This window comes from Alligator sinensis, unplaced genomic scaffold (genome assembly GCF_000455745.1).
Source record: "Alligator sinensis unplaced genomic scaffold, ASM45574v1 scaffold1040_1, whole genome shotgun sequence".
NCBI lineage: Eukaryota > Metazoa > Chordata > Crocodylia > Alligatoridae > Alligator > Alligator sinensis.
The window spans coordinates 140,315-154,162 of NW_005843167.1; the positions used below are offsets into that span (position 1 = coordinate 140,315).

A 13,848-nucleotide genomic window follows, 5' to 3' on the forward strand; every position below is an offset into this window, starting at 1 on the left:
TTAGTCCTATCACTGCTGAGGCCAGCCCATTGAATCATATTGCTGAGGCGAGCCCATTGAACCGTACTACTGAGGCCAACCCATTAAATTGTACTACTGAGGAATGAAACCATATTTAGGTGTTTGGCTTCTCGGAATTCTAGGATTGTAAGTATATTATGAAAAATAATAGTATTGATTCAAATTTAACTTTTAGTTGTAATTGTAGTTGTTTTTGTAATACTAATTCTTATAGCATTGTTTGGGAAGGAAGTGCATTCGGAGCATTGTTTCTGATATATGTAATGATTGTGTTCTTAATGTTTGTGGTGTTTCTTAAAGCTAAGCAGTGTTATATACCTAGCAAAGAATTTTAAAATAAAATTGTGTTGTATGAATTAAGTGTGTAATCATTGTGAAATCGTGCAATCAACTAACTACTCCCCCAGCCAGTGCATCAAAACGAATCAGGAAATTGTGTGGGATTTTCTGTATTCCATAACCCACTAGAGACAGGAGTGGCTGGATGCATGTGGTGTTGGGCTGCTCCCTGGGCACCTGCAGCAGGGCTTGGGGCGCAAAGCCCAGCCTGCAGTGACAGCTGTCTCCAGGTACAGATGGGGGGGCATGAGCCCCTCCTGAGGCCTTTGCAGGGGTCCACCCCCCAGCTCCTGGATGAGCTGCCTGGTTTGATCCTCCCACCACCTGCCCAGCCAGGACCCCACTGGCCAGACTGCTCCTGCACTCAGTCCTTCACCATGTGGGGGCCTTGATCTGGCCCCCATCTCTATCCCCCCCAACTGTCCTGCTAGGCTGGGAGGATGTGCACACATGCAGGTGTGTGCTCAGCCCTGCCTGCAATGAGAGGCGTTTGTGCACAGCAGTTTAAAGCGGGCTAAGTGCTTTTGCACCGCGTTAATGGCATCGGTGTTTGCATGGCTCGGTGGTGTATTGTGCATTAATTCCAGTCGCTGTAGAAAATACAGCAGCGTAATGCACCTTAAATGACTTGGGTGGCAGCAAATTAAAACTCCTTTGGGGAATTTTAGTTTACTGCCCTACAGCCGCAGAGCGAAGCACTGGGCTCTGTGCAGCACCATGGCTCTGCAGGAAGCCCTGCAGGCAGCCTGACAGCAGCCCGGGAATGCAGGCTTCACCCAAGAAAAGCCCAGAGCCTGCCTGCCTGCCTGAGCTGTGCAAGGGGCCAGTGCTTCCCTCCACAGCTGCGGTGCCCTCCCGGGACCACCTGAGTCGGGTGCCTGCTGGCAGGTGCCATCTGGGGGGTGCAGCTGCTACTGTGGAGGGAAGCACCAGCCCCCACCTACAGCCCAGGGACTGCTCTGCTCTACTCACCGGCAGCTCTCCCTCCCCTCCCTGCCAGAGAGGCAGGTAAGTCAGCAGGGTACGTGCATGACACGGGGGTTTAATCAGCTTTAAATTGAAGCAGTTTTTTTTTTTTTTTTAAAACCCACCGCTTCAATTTAGGGCCCCCATTTTGTCTACACACGCCCAATAAATCTAATTATTTAACTGGTTAAAGTAGGTTCTAACTACCTGTTGATTTGCTACTTGTAAGCATTTGTTCTTTATGTGCTCTAGAGCATACTGACATATTCATCTTAAAAATCAAACTATTATAAATGTTGCTGTACATCTGGGGTTAGTTCTTTCAGGTTGCAAACTTGATGAACTAAACCATAAAAGAGAAAGATGACTTTGGCTTGGAAGTTATAATTAAGGCATCAAAGTCATTGGTAAGAGTCCATTGACTATAATAAGGTTTTGTCCCTGGAAATACAAATTGTTCCTGTTACGGGTTGTCACTTCTGGAAATGCAGTTGGACTTGTGGTTTTTCTTTATCAGGCTGGAAGTTGAACATAAATCTATTGAGTGCCTGCAACACTTAGATACTGAGCATCTTTCCCAACTAGATGCTGGGTAAATAGCAAATGGCTTTGCTGCAGTATTTAAGAAGAGCCTTCAGGTAAAATCCTTACAAGCACATATTTCTGCAAGCTTTCTGATTCAAACCTGCTCAGGAAAAAGGCTGTGCTTTCCGTCATGTCTGAAGACTGTATTTCTTTTGCGGTGAGTTTAGTACAGGCCATTTCTTCCCGAATGCATTTTCTTTCTATTTTTAAAAAACTTTTTAAAGTCCTGATGAAGCCACTTCCTAAAACTTTTGGGAAGACTGTCCTTGAAACTGCTCACTGCTATGTCATCTTGAAAGAAAGCAAATAGTCTTATTGATTCTTCCCTGGTACATGCCAAAGCTTTTGACAACCCTTTTTTGTTTCAAAGTAAATTCAGAATTTCATGCAAATAAACTCAGTATTTTATTGTGTTTAGTACTGTCTGCTCTAGCAACAAGCACTCCTTTTTGCTGTTGAGAGATGACTTTGAAATCTTTGTCATGCATACAGCTTTTGGTACTGTTGCACAAACGGCTAGTTTCGTGCCCCTGGAGGCTTGTCCAATCCACCTCTAGGAGAGAGTCACACACACAGGCTGGGTCCAATTTCAGATTTATTGTTTGCAAACAAGTTTGACAAGGGAGCTTAACGCTCAAATCCGTGTCGACCCCAAACAGAGTCTGGGGTTCCTTTTTATAGCTAACATAAACAAAAGATTCTAACGTGTCGCGTAATTATTGGCAGCCCAAGTATTACGTCTTGCAACATATGTCTAGCAGTTACATGTTCTATGACGGTTTACATACATGTCTCATTTACATCTTAAATCTCCTCCCTGGGGCCGTCCTTAAGCCCATCTCGGTCATTCTTCGGTCAGGGTCTGAGTTCTTTACATCAGCATCTTTCCCTGTCCCTCTTCTCTTATCTCTCGTAAGGAGTTATTTATTGCATCTGTTCTTGGCTCTGTCTGCAGAAGTTTAGTGCTACTCATAAATCTATCATTGGCCTACATACCTTAGCAGAAGCAATTGTGTAGTGAAGCTAAACAGTTCTCAGCTGTGAAGCCTTCGTGTAGTGAGATGAGACATTTTTACCACACAGCTGCTACACAAACGTTATTGCAAAATCATAATGACTAGATTATAACATATTTTTACCACAGTACTCCAAGTATCTTTTTGTTTTGAGGGCTTTGATGTAGAAAGGAGCTACTGTTGTATTCTGCTTTCAAATAAGTCAAGAAGCTTAATTTTAAATTGAAATATGTTTGTGCGGCTGACTTTCCACTGTGCCACAGAGTGACACAAGATTTAAGAAATCTGCTGCAGAACACAGGTCTAGCTTTCATAGGTATGAGATGAGGTGCATAGTATGCTCATACTAAGTTGCAATGGAATTTGCTCCTGATTAATGAGTTAGCTACAAGGATAGTAGGATACTGACTTTTGCCCTCCAGAGCACTGCTGAGTGAGTGAGGCTTAGAAAGCATTACATGCTCTTCAGCTTGTATTGATTTAACACAACATAGATGATCAACTTCCATGTTTTAGAATTGTCCGATATTGGGGAGGAATTATACATAAGAATGCAAAGCATAATTTTTGACAGACTATTTAACTACATTGTAACTATGTAATTCTTATATAGTAAGATATTTGATTTTTATTTTTATTTTATTTTATTTTTTTGGGGGGTAAGAAATTGTATATGTAGCATTTATCTATATAATCATGCCATTGTCATAGAGGGAGCTAGAATGCATGCATTTACACTACAAATGTTTTAAATATATATTTTTCTTTATTGTAAGTGTAAAAATATTTTCCGAGTATTGTGTGTGACACCCCAAGACATCTGACAAAATTGAAAGTGGCTAAGTACTGATAAATAGTCCTCATTATCAGTTCCCTTGGAGTGGTGAATTATCAAGATTTTACTAATGTGCAATTTGTACTCTGGTAGCTTTGCTTATAATGGAAGTTAGTTGTGGATATTTGACAGTTGCAAAAGTTTTAATATTTTCTTTTTATGTGGAACTACTAAATCTCAGGCAGAAAAGCAGTGGGGAAAACCTGTCAGCCTTTGTCTACCTGACAGGCAGCTTTGCTGCCTCTGGTTGCTGTTGGGGAGTACTCTGTCCCTCTTCTGAAAAACTAGCATCTGTCAAACAGCATTCTTTTTTGCTGCTTAGTAAAAATACTGTTTTGAAAGCCGTTTGAAACCTAGACAATCACTTTGAAATATGAACTTAACAATCTACCCACCATCTTAAAAGTGTAGGAAACGGCTTTAGTCATTTTTGATACATAAAATAATTTAGTTAATATATTTAGATGTAATATGACTGGCCTTCCTATTCAGAAGTATCAAAAATAGCATTTCTCTGAGAGGTCTTTCATAGTTCATAGAGATACTGAAATTGTGATAGTTAATGGATGATTAAAAATCAAGATGTACAAAAGCAGTTTTCCAAAAAACCTCTCTCAAGTGTTTTAACTAAACCTCTGACAGAATTTATTTAAAGAAAGGTGCTGTGGTTAATGTGTAGCTTTTCCCTCATTTAAACAAAGATTCGACACAAAAAAACTAAATATCTGAATCAATTATGCTTTTCCCTACACAGTATGTTTGGATAGATGATCTAATGAACTAGTGTGCTTTGCATATTATCCTTGTACTGGCTTTAGTCTGCACAATCATCTATGCTAATGAGGACAGGTGCTGAACAAGCGCTAAGGAGGATCTTGGGTACTTGCATTTTACATAAATGTGGATGTTGTTTCTTTGTACATGTAAGCACTTTCTGAAGATGAGATGTGATAGTGTAGAGCAGGAGTAGGCAATACCCAGCAGGCATGCCAGGGCATAACTCTCAAAGGCATTTTGCTTGGCATGTACGCTTTGGGGAAGGAGCTGGGACTGCGCTGCTACAGCAAGGATTGGGCCTCTTGTGGCTCCCCCACCATCTGTGCCTACCATCTTACACATTGAGGTTGTAGGTATTTTTGGCACTCTGCCTAAAAATGTTGCTGACCCCTGGAATAGAATGATTTAGTGATTGTTCTTAATAGGCCTAACTTTTTTAAAATGGAAGTTAGTCTCTAGCTATTGATGATTGGAAAAGTGTCCTAAAAACAACAATATCTACCTGAATTTTCAGGGAACCCGAAATAGGACTGCTGAAGTGTGAATTTCAGATTTCCCAGAGAATCTGGCCACATTTTTAATGCATTCTATATCATATCATTACTTTAATTAAACATCAGGAGGGGCCATCACTTGGAAGAAATTTGTTCGATGTATCTTACTGCACTTGGGGAAATCTCCTGTCTGGTACTTCACAAGAACATCCTGTTGAGGGAGGATACGAGACAAACAGTACAATAACACTGTTCATGTCCACTTACCCTAGAGGAATCTCAGGATACCATTTCTGTGATTTCTTGAGGGATTCTTTTACTGATTTGTAATGACACTGGGTCAGATGAGTCTGCCAGTACTTGTGGCCTTTTAATGGCTATTTCCTTCTTGCACACCTTGGTAGCAGTTGGCAACACCTGAGATTTAGGTTTTCAGTATGTTAGGGTTAGCTCTTTTCAGTAAATCTGGATGTTTTTACACAGAGAGGTGCCTTGGAAATATTGATGGTAGGATTATATTTATAGGGCTTCTTTGCTTAGTCTAATATTGAGGATGGGATGTCTGAGATGGCTTGGGTTTCTCCAAAGAACATGCAAGAAATAATTAAGATTGCAAATGGAATAAGCTTGTAGTATGGTGATTTTTTTTTTTCTTGTGAATCTCTTAATACTTTATACAGAGGTAGGTGAAATCCTTGTTGTAAGGGATACAACTGTACAATTTTTGAACTCTGGATGAGATGATGCAGTTGTTGCTATTCTACCCTGGGTGTACACGGGGTTTGTACTCCCCTCTTCAATTGAGGGAATTATTGGCAGGGCAGTGTGCTATGGAGGGACACAGGAGACCAGTGGCCGCCTCTGTCCGCTAGAGTCAGGCCCAGTCGATCAGTTGCTTAACTATATACAAATTTATTATTACAACAAAACCATTAAAGGGTAAGGACATAGATTATATATATAATCTATGTACAAATTTACAAAACAGTAAATCCTACACTATCTATCTATCTATCTATCTATCTATCGGTTATTCAAAAATACAAATGAACAATAGAACAACCCAGAACAAAGGATATTGATCATGCAACCTTATAACTCTATTAATATACAAACTATTACTTCAGCTTATTCACATAAACTATAAGGCACAGGCTACAAATATAACAAGCAATCCTTAGACTACCTGGGTGCCCTCCAGGGCAGGGGCCCCACACCCAAGGTACCACTACAGGAAAGGAGGTCAGGGGAAAGAAAAGGAGAGGGAGACCCCAAAGACTACTAAGCACCCCTTATCACCCAGGAGTGGCCCACGTGGTGCCCCTTCACAACCCTGGGGGTCCCTCCCCTGTGGGGACCCTCTCTTCAGGGTTACTTAATTCTCCACAGTCCTGGAGGGTTGCCTCCCATTCTCCAGGTCGAATTCTGTTCCCTGCCGGGCTTTCTTGCTGCTTAACTGCTGCTGCCGGCCCAGCTTAAGGCCACGTGCACTGCTGTGTGTAGTGGGAGCTTCTCTTTATGCTAGGGGTTGGAGGCCTGGGCAGCCTTGTGCAGCACCAGGGCTTGGTCTGCTCCTGGACTCCCTATGCAGCGTCGCCTGCACTGAGCTGCTGCCCCATGACAGCAGCTGTAGACCCGAGCCACCTCAAGCGGCTCCCAGGGTCTCTCACCCTCTGTGCAGCACCTCCTGCACCAAGCTCCTAGCCTCGTGTGGAGGTTGGGGACCCGAGCTTCCCAAGCGGCTCCAAGGATCCTGCTCTGTGCACTGGCCTGTGCACCGTCTCTCTGGCCACATGCCAAAGGTTGCAGATGCAAGCCACCTCACACAGCTCCCAGGGTCCGGGTGCTGTGCGCCGTGCTGCGCACTGAGAGCCTAACCGCTGGAGCTGTCCGCAGCTCCCCGCTGATGGAAGTCTTCAAGGGGCTCTTTTGGGCTACTGCTTCACCCCACTGAGCAGCTCTCCTCAGCTCTTTTTAGCCCCGCTCTTCTCTCTTCTCCGTCCTCAATGCATCTCCCTCGTGCTAGGCATGCAGCTCCTTTTATACTCTCCAGGGCTCTGCCCCTGAAGTCTTCCAGACTTGACAATGTTGCAGTCTTCAATCAGGTCCAGGGGAGCTCTTCTCCCCCTCCCCTCAGGAAAGGGGTGTGACTTCACTTCTCTTGCTGCCTCCTGATTGGTGGATGCGCTCCAGCAATCAAAACAGCAGAATCTCAAGCCTGGGACTTAACCCAAGCTCTGAAAAGTAAGCCTGCTACACTATGAAAATTGCTGTATCATGTCTACACATTTTCATGTAGGTATTTATCTGTGTGAGCAAGACCTCAGTCTTGTATATCTCAGATCAGGATCAATAACCAGCCATTAAATATTAAAGCTCTTGAAGTGGCCATAGCTTGAGGCAGAAGCAAGCTAGTTTGGGCTGGTTGATCTGGGGGCAGAGGTGAAGGGAGATTGGAGTTTGTAGCAGTGGAATGTTACCAAAGGGTGAACAGAAAACCCAGATGATATACGACGGGTTTAAAAGTAAGGGTTACAGACTAAACAAGGATGCCTCCCCTACACAGGAAGCACCAAGCAGAAGGGAAGTGGCAGACCAATATTTTTTTTTTTTTTTTTTTTTTTAGGGAGACCCGATTTATGAGGTCATACAAGACAAACCAAGAGCAGCCTTCCTAAACACTGGACTCCTGAAGGAGTTTGAGTGAAGGGATGGTGTTCAAGATGTTTAACTAATGATCTGTATTCTCTTGTGGTTGCTTTTTAAGTAAGAAATTATGTTTAATTTAGAAACTCTGTATAGCTTATTTGTTGCTGTGTAAACTGGTTTGCTCATACCTACCGCATGGCTTTTGAAGAGTTAAACTATAAAGCAGAAGTTCACGATTTTAGTAGAATATGGAGGAAGGATGTGCTTAAACGCCAGGGAGAGAGGGAATGTGAGAAGTTAATGAGCCACAGGGTAGGCAGTTGGACCATGGGTCTCAGCTTTCAGGAGCAGGTGACAGACAGTGAATTTTTGCTGTGAGAAAGTGCCAACAGGCTTCAAGACAGCAGGAGCATCTGGATTCTCTGTTCAAACTCCCTAGAGTTAAAGCACACGGAAGGGGAAGGAATTCAGCATTTGAATTACCTGACAAGTCCGGTGAGGGAGTGTCTGAGAGAAGCCTGACCAGATTCTGTTATAACCTTTGATAGAGCCGGTGAATGCCCCCGTCAAACTAGGGGCAAATCTAGGGTGGGTGCACTGGTGCACTTGTATCCCACTTTGATTCCTGTTCCATCCAAAGTTTAAAACAAACTGCCTAGAAATGCTGTTGCCACTTCCAGTTGGGAGATGCTAAGGAAGTCGCTTGATTTCATGACTCATTATAACCTATCTCAGGGGTGGGCAGTTATTTGTGCTGGAGGGCCACAATGAGTTTGGTTGAGTTGTTGAGGGCCACATGCACATGTGTGCAGATGCACGCACACACAAGCTCCCCACAGCTCTCCCAGCACCTCTTCCCCTACCTTCAATCTTGAGCACATGGCCAAGTTGGGCAGGAGCTGTGCCAGCTGCACCCATGTGGCCTGAAGTGGTGTGCGGGAATATAATGTGGTACTGACCTGACTGTGTACCAGGCACTTGAGAAGGAGGGAACAGCACAGCACTGGTGTGGTTGTGCTTGGATAACCTGCTGCCCAACCCCTTTCTCCTTGCACCTGCTCCCCCACCCCAAGTCTTTGGCACGCAGCTCGGCTGGGCTGGTGCCACACTGTGTTTTCAAATGCCACTTTGAGCTGCGGGTGCATCTGGCATGGCTCCTGGTTGACCCAGCCTCCTGTTGGGGACTCAGGCTTAGACAGGAGCTGTGCCACAGTTGGGCAGTAGCCAAGCCAGCTGCTCTAGCTGCATCCATGTGGCGCAGCCCAAAGCTGCGCGCAGAACAGCACGGCACCACGTTAGCAGCGCCCATGCTCTTACCAGGTCCTGGGTTGGTCTGGAAGGGCCTGGATAATCTGCAGGTCCTGGCCCTCTTCCCCGTGCACCTCCTCTGCCACCAATAGGAAGAATCATATCTGAGCTACAACTCTCACGGGGGGCCGAGCTATCTGGTTTGCGAATGGTTGCAGGGTTGGAGCTGCGCACAGACAGCTTTCTGGGCAAAAGCCTGGGCAGGAGCTCAGTACCCCTGCCTTGGAGCATACACTGGGAGCTGGCAGGCAGGATGGGCAAGGCTGGGGAGGGGAGTGGGTGCCTGGCCGCTGGAGCTGCTGCAGCTGGCTACGACACAGGAAAGGGAGAAGGGCGAGAGGCGTTGAAAGCCAGGGGGGCCGTGGGCTGGATACACTTCTCCTTCAGAGAAGCAACAGTGGGCCAGAGAGAATCATTTGGTGGGCTGAATCCAGCCTGCGGGCCATATTTTGCCCACCCATAATCAATCTGATTCCTTCTAAACACTTCAGTCATAAGTGTTAACCACCCTCTCTTCTTTTTAATGGTCGTAATGTTACACCAATAAAGCTATCTTTTGTTCTGCAGTCCTGCTATCTGTTAGCTGGCCTTGGTAATGTAGCTCCTATTTCACAGCCCTGAAAATTGTTTTTAACTGATTACAATGAAATTATATTTGTTTTTGCTTCAGTCTTAAACTGAATAATATGGCCCTTAGGCCCTCAGTATATGAGTAATAAGAGCTTCTAGCATATTTTTAACTGGAGAAAAATATGTTGTTTTATATGTGGTGATGCATCTCACCATCTGCACCTTTGTTTTCAAAATTCTAGATCCACCATGCTTCCAACTAATTAGCACGTCCAGACTCAAGTTCTCTCATATGCCATACCATTTCCTGGGAGGAGTCACTTCTGACTAAAAGGAACATTTTGTTCGATTCCTTTCGAGGTGTCCCTGTTATTAAGGCATTTCCTGCGTTACCTGTATGCAGTTTTCTACTGCACTGTACTGTATTTTAGCAGTGTTCACCAGCTTAACCTGGGGACTCTCTCCTTGCACACTTGTTATTAAATGCTTCATTGGCATGTAGTGTCTGGGTGTTGATGTCACTAGTGCAACAATATGTAATTATCTAAGTCTGTTAGTATTTTAGCCTTATTGGCTCACAGTTAAGTCATGCCATGGTATAAGGCTGGGCAGGTTGCACTAGTTTACCTCTCTGAGGTTTTAGGCAGGGTCTTATACATAGCTCCCATATATCCTTTGAAGGTTGTCACAACTTTCTTTCTTCGATTAAATTACTAATGAAGAATCCATTGTGGTCACTGTCCTACAGAACCTGTCTTGAATTAACAAAATGTGTGCTCCCCTGCATCTACAACCATCTACTTAAATATATTTTCTGTTAGAGTTGGCTGAAAATTTTGAGCATTGTTTTTTGTCTGGCCTGTTGCCTCATGTATTTGGGAGCTAATGTTATTACTTCCTTTAAAAGAAACTAAATTATGAATACCTTGGTACATCTTGATGCTGGCCCTCAGCTAGTCTTGGCAATAGTCATCATTATGTTCTTTGTTTTGGGATAGGCATGAAGATAATGGCTGGAGTGAATTCTCCACAGGTATATTGTCAGAGAAACAATAAGTTTAATTCTCCTTCTCTTTTGTAAGGTTACCCTTGCATACGCGTCCACTCAATGTCGTGGTGTTAGAGCTTGAGTGACGTGATGCCTGTGTCTGCCCTGAAGAAAATTTGACCTTTTCTTTACTTACTCTGGCATATTCTTTGTAGTCGTTCAAAAACATTTTAAATTACAATAAAGAAAGAGACAAGCATTTATTTTCTGCTCTTGAAAAGAACTTTAAAAATCTTCTGGTGCCCCTAAGATTGAAATGTATTCAATAACTGTCAGACTTTTCTCAGTTGTGATTAGTAATTGTGTTATAACATGCATGTACCATTTATACATTTTAGGGATTTTCTTCCACGAGGATCTGGAATTGTAACAAGAAGACCGTTAGTTTTACAACTTATCACTGCCAAAACAGGTAAGATTTCTTTCTCCCCTTCCATAACATATACACAGCAATAAGTCACAGCTCTCTCTCTATCTATATATCTATATATATGTGTGTGTATAGTGTGTGTGTGTGTGTGTGTGTATAGATGAATATACATATATGCATGTATGTATGTAGCTGAACATACATACATGCATACACAGCAATAAATCACAGCTATATATATAATATGTGTATGTGTATGCATGTGTATATAATGCATGCAAAGCTATATAAAATCTTCTAACTGTTAGCTATGTATATAATATGTATGTGTATATATAGCTATAATTTATTGGGGGGTGGGGTTTAAAATTGTAGAATCATAGAAAATTAGGGAAGGGACCTCAGGAGGCCATCTAGTCCAACCCCCTGCTCAAAGCAGGACCATCTTTCACAGTACAATAACTGGGGGTCATAGAATGAAACTAGTAGGTAGTAGAACTAACAAAAGGAATTTTTTTTTTCACACAGTATGTTATTAAAGCATGGAACTTACTTCTACAAGATTTTGTGGAAACTGACAGTTTGGCCAGATTCAAAAAGGGTTTGGCATGACAGGTCTTATGTTCACAGGGGAAAGGTTCTCTTTGTTAATGAGCTGCCTTTATCATAAAACACTCTTTTCTCTTCCTCGAGTCCCTTTCTTATTTGCTATGCATCTTCCAACTACTGCAGCAAATGAGGCAGTAGTCCTGCAGACACCTGCTTTCTTCCTGACTCATTCCACCTTCCATCCCATACAGGGAATAAGGGAGGGTTCCTCTGGAAAAGCAATATAGCTGCTTACAGACATGAAAAAGAGTGCTTAGCGTTTAGCTCAGCATGTCCCTGCACCAAGCACAGCTCCTGCTCAGGAGAGGCATTGTCTTAGTTTGAGCCGGCTCCTCAACATCTATATAGATTGGGCACTTCAGCAGGTCTTTTTTGGCACTTTATTTAAAGGTGATTCAATCAGCTATTAGATAAAAAGCGCCAAAAAGCTCCACTGAAGTGCAATCTATACAGACACTGTGGAGCTGGGTCAAACTGCCATGCCCCCTCTTCCTATAAAGTGCTGTTTTGGGGGGTTTTTTCATGTCTGCCAGCACCTCAAGTGTTCAAGTACCTAAAGAATGCCATAATTCATATATACAAGATGGGGGTAAATTAAGGTGGCATAAGTACCATATTTCACCATGTGTAAGTCAGGTTTTGAAGCCCAATTTTTGTGTTTTAAAAATCAAACTTGACTTGTACATTGTTCCAGTGCTGCTCGCAGGGGATGGAGCTGCACCAGCTGAGCACCAAGTCCATCCCCAACCCCATCCCCTGCGAGCCTAACTGAGCCCGGCGCTGCTCACGGGGGACAGGGATGGGGTTGGGGACAGGGACAGGGATGGGCTCGGAGCTCAGCTGGTGCTGCCAGTGTTGCTTGTAGGGGATGAGGCTGTGCCAGTCGAGTGCCAAGCCCATCCCTGTCCCCGTCCCCTGCAACTGGTGCCAGACTTGCAGGGTGTGGGGCTACACCAGCTGAGTGCCAAGCCTGGCCCTGTCTGCTGTGATCGGTGCTGCCGAATGCAAAGCCTGGTGCTACTCACAGGGGACAGGCCTGGGCTTGGTGCCTGACGGGCGCAGTCTCATCATTTGTGAACAGTGTGTTGTGCTTAGCATTCGTCAGGACTGCTTGCAGTGGCCCCGTCCCCTTTGAGTCCAGCACTGCTCACAGGGGACGGGGCTGAGCTCAGCTGGGCTTGGCACTTGGCTGGTGCAGCCTCATCCCCTGTGAGAGACACTGGCAGCGTGGCTCACACGGGATGGGGCTGCTGCAGCCAAGCACTGAGCTCAGCCGAGTCCAGCCCTGTCCCTGTCCCTGTTCCTGTCCTGTGCCAGCAGTGCCAGGCGTGGCACTGCTCGCAGGGGACAGTTGGCATGGTCCCATCTCCTGTGAGTGGTGCTGCCGGCCCCAACTTATACACCGTGCCTATGAAAATCCTTACCTTTCAGATTGGAAAGCTGGGGGTCAACCTATACACCGTATTGACCTATACACTTTGAAATACGGTAACCTGAAATCTTGTGTTTTTCAACTTCTGAGTGCTAGATTTTTGCAACTTAATTGTTTCAAGACTGTTACGTCTCCTTATTTTCAAGGCTTTTAATAGCATCCTTCTAATAGTAAGCACCAAACCAACATATGACTTGAAAATGATAGTAGCCATTTGGTTTGGGGCTGCTTCTATCACACCATTAACACCACTATTATCACACAATTAACTAATTCTATACACAGTACTTATTAAGTACAAAGCGGTGCATGTACTGATCATCTCCTGTCATTGTCAATGCTTCTAGTAGTCAGTTTCAGGGTTGCTAGTAAAAGTCTTGAAAATGATGGGAGTTTAACCGGAGGCTTGCTAATATCACAACACAAAGTGCTCTGTAATCTCTCAGCATGGTTTAGTTTACATTTGGATAAGTGCAAAGTCCAGGGGAGCTCACAGCTTTTTCTTCTTTTTTTGTATCTTTTTTTTTAGCCCCAAGGCTGTGCACTTCAGTAGAGTACACTGTGCTTTTATTTTTTTTCCAGTACTGTTTTTTAAAGCAGCTTTAACTAAATTGGGTCACCTTTACTTATTTCATAAGTTTAAAATAAAAGAAACCCAAATCTATAACAAGCTAGAGAAGCACAATTTTTCCTGCAGGAGCTGTGCTGAATTGATCTGATCCAAGTACATACTTTTCTAATGTGCTGTAAATCAAATTAAATAGAGAATGGTACATTAGTTTCCCCAGTACCATGAATAGACTCTCCAGTATGTAATTCTCTCATTCCT

The 13,848-nt window shown here is 43.9% G+C and overlaps 1 protein-coding gene across 1 annotated transcript in view; it reads left to right on the forward strand.

Annotated features, from left to right (window-relative positions):
* DNM3 (dynamin 3) overlaps nt 1-13,848 on the forward strand; it is a 127,972-nt gene that overhangs the window by 28,483 nt on the left and 85,641 nt on the right. Inside the window, exon 3 of the mRNA XM_025194182.1 lies at nt 10,947-11,020. Coding sequence (XP_025049967.1) covers nt 10,947-11,020 — 74 coding nt within the window. The remainder of the gene's footprint in view (nt 1-10,946; nt 11,021-13,848) is intronic.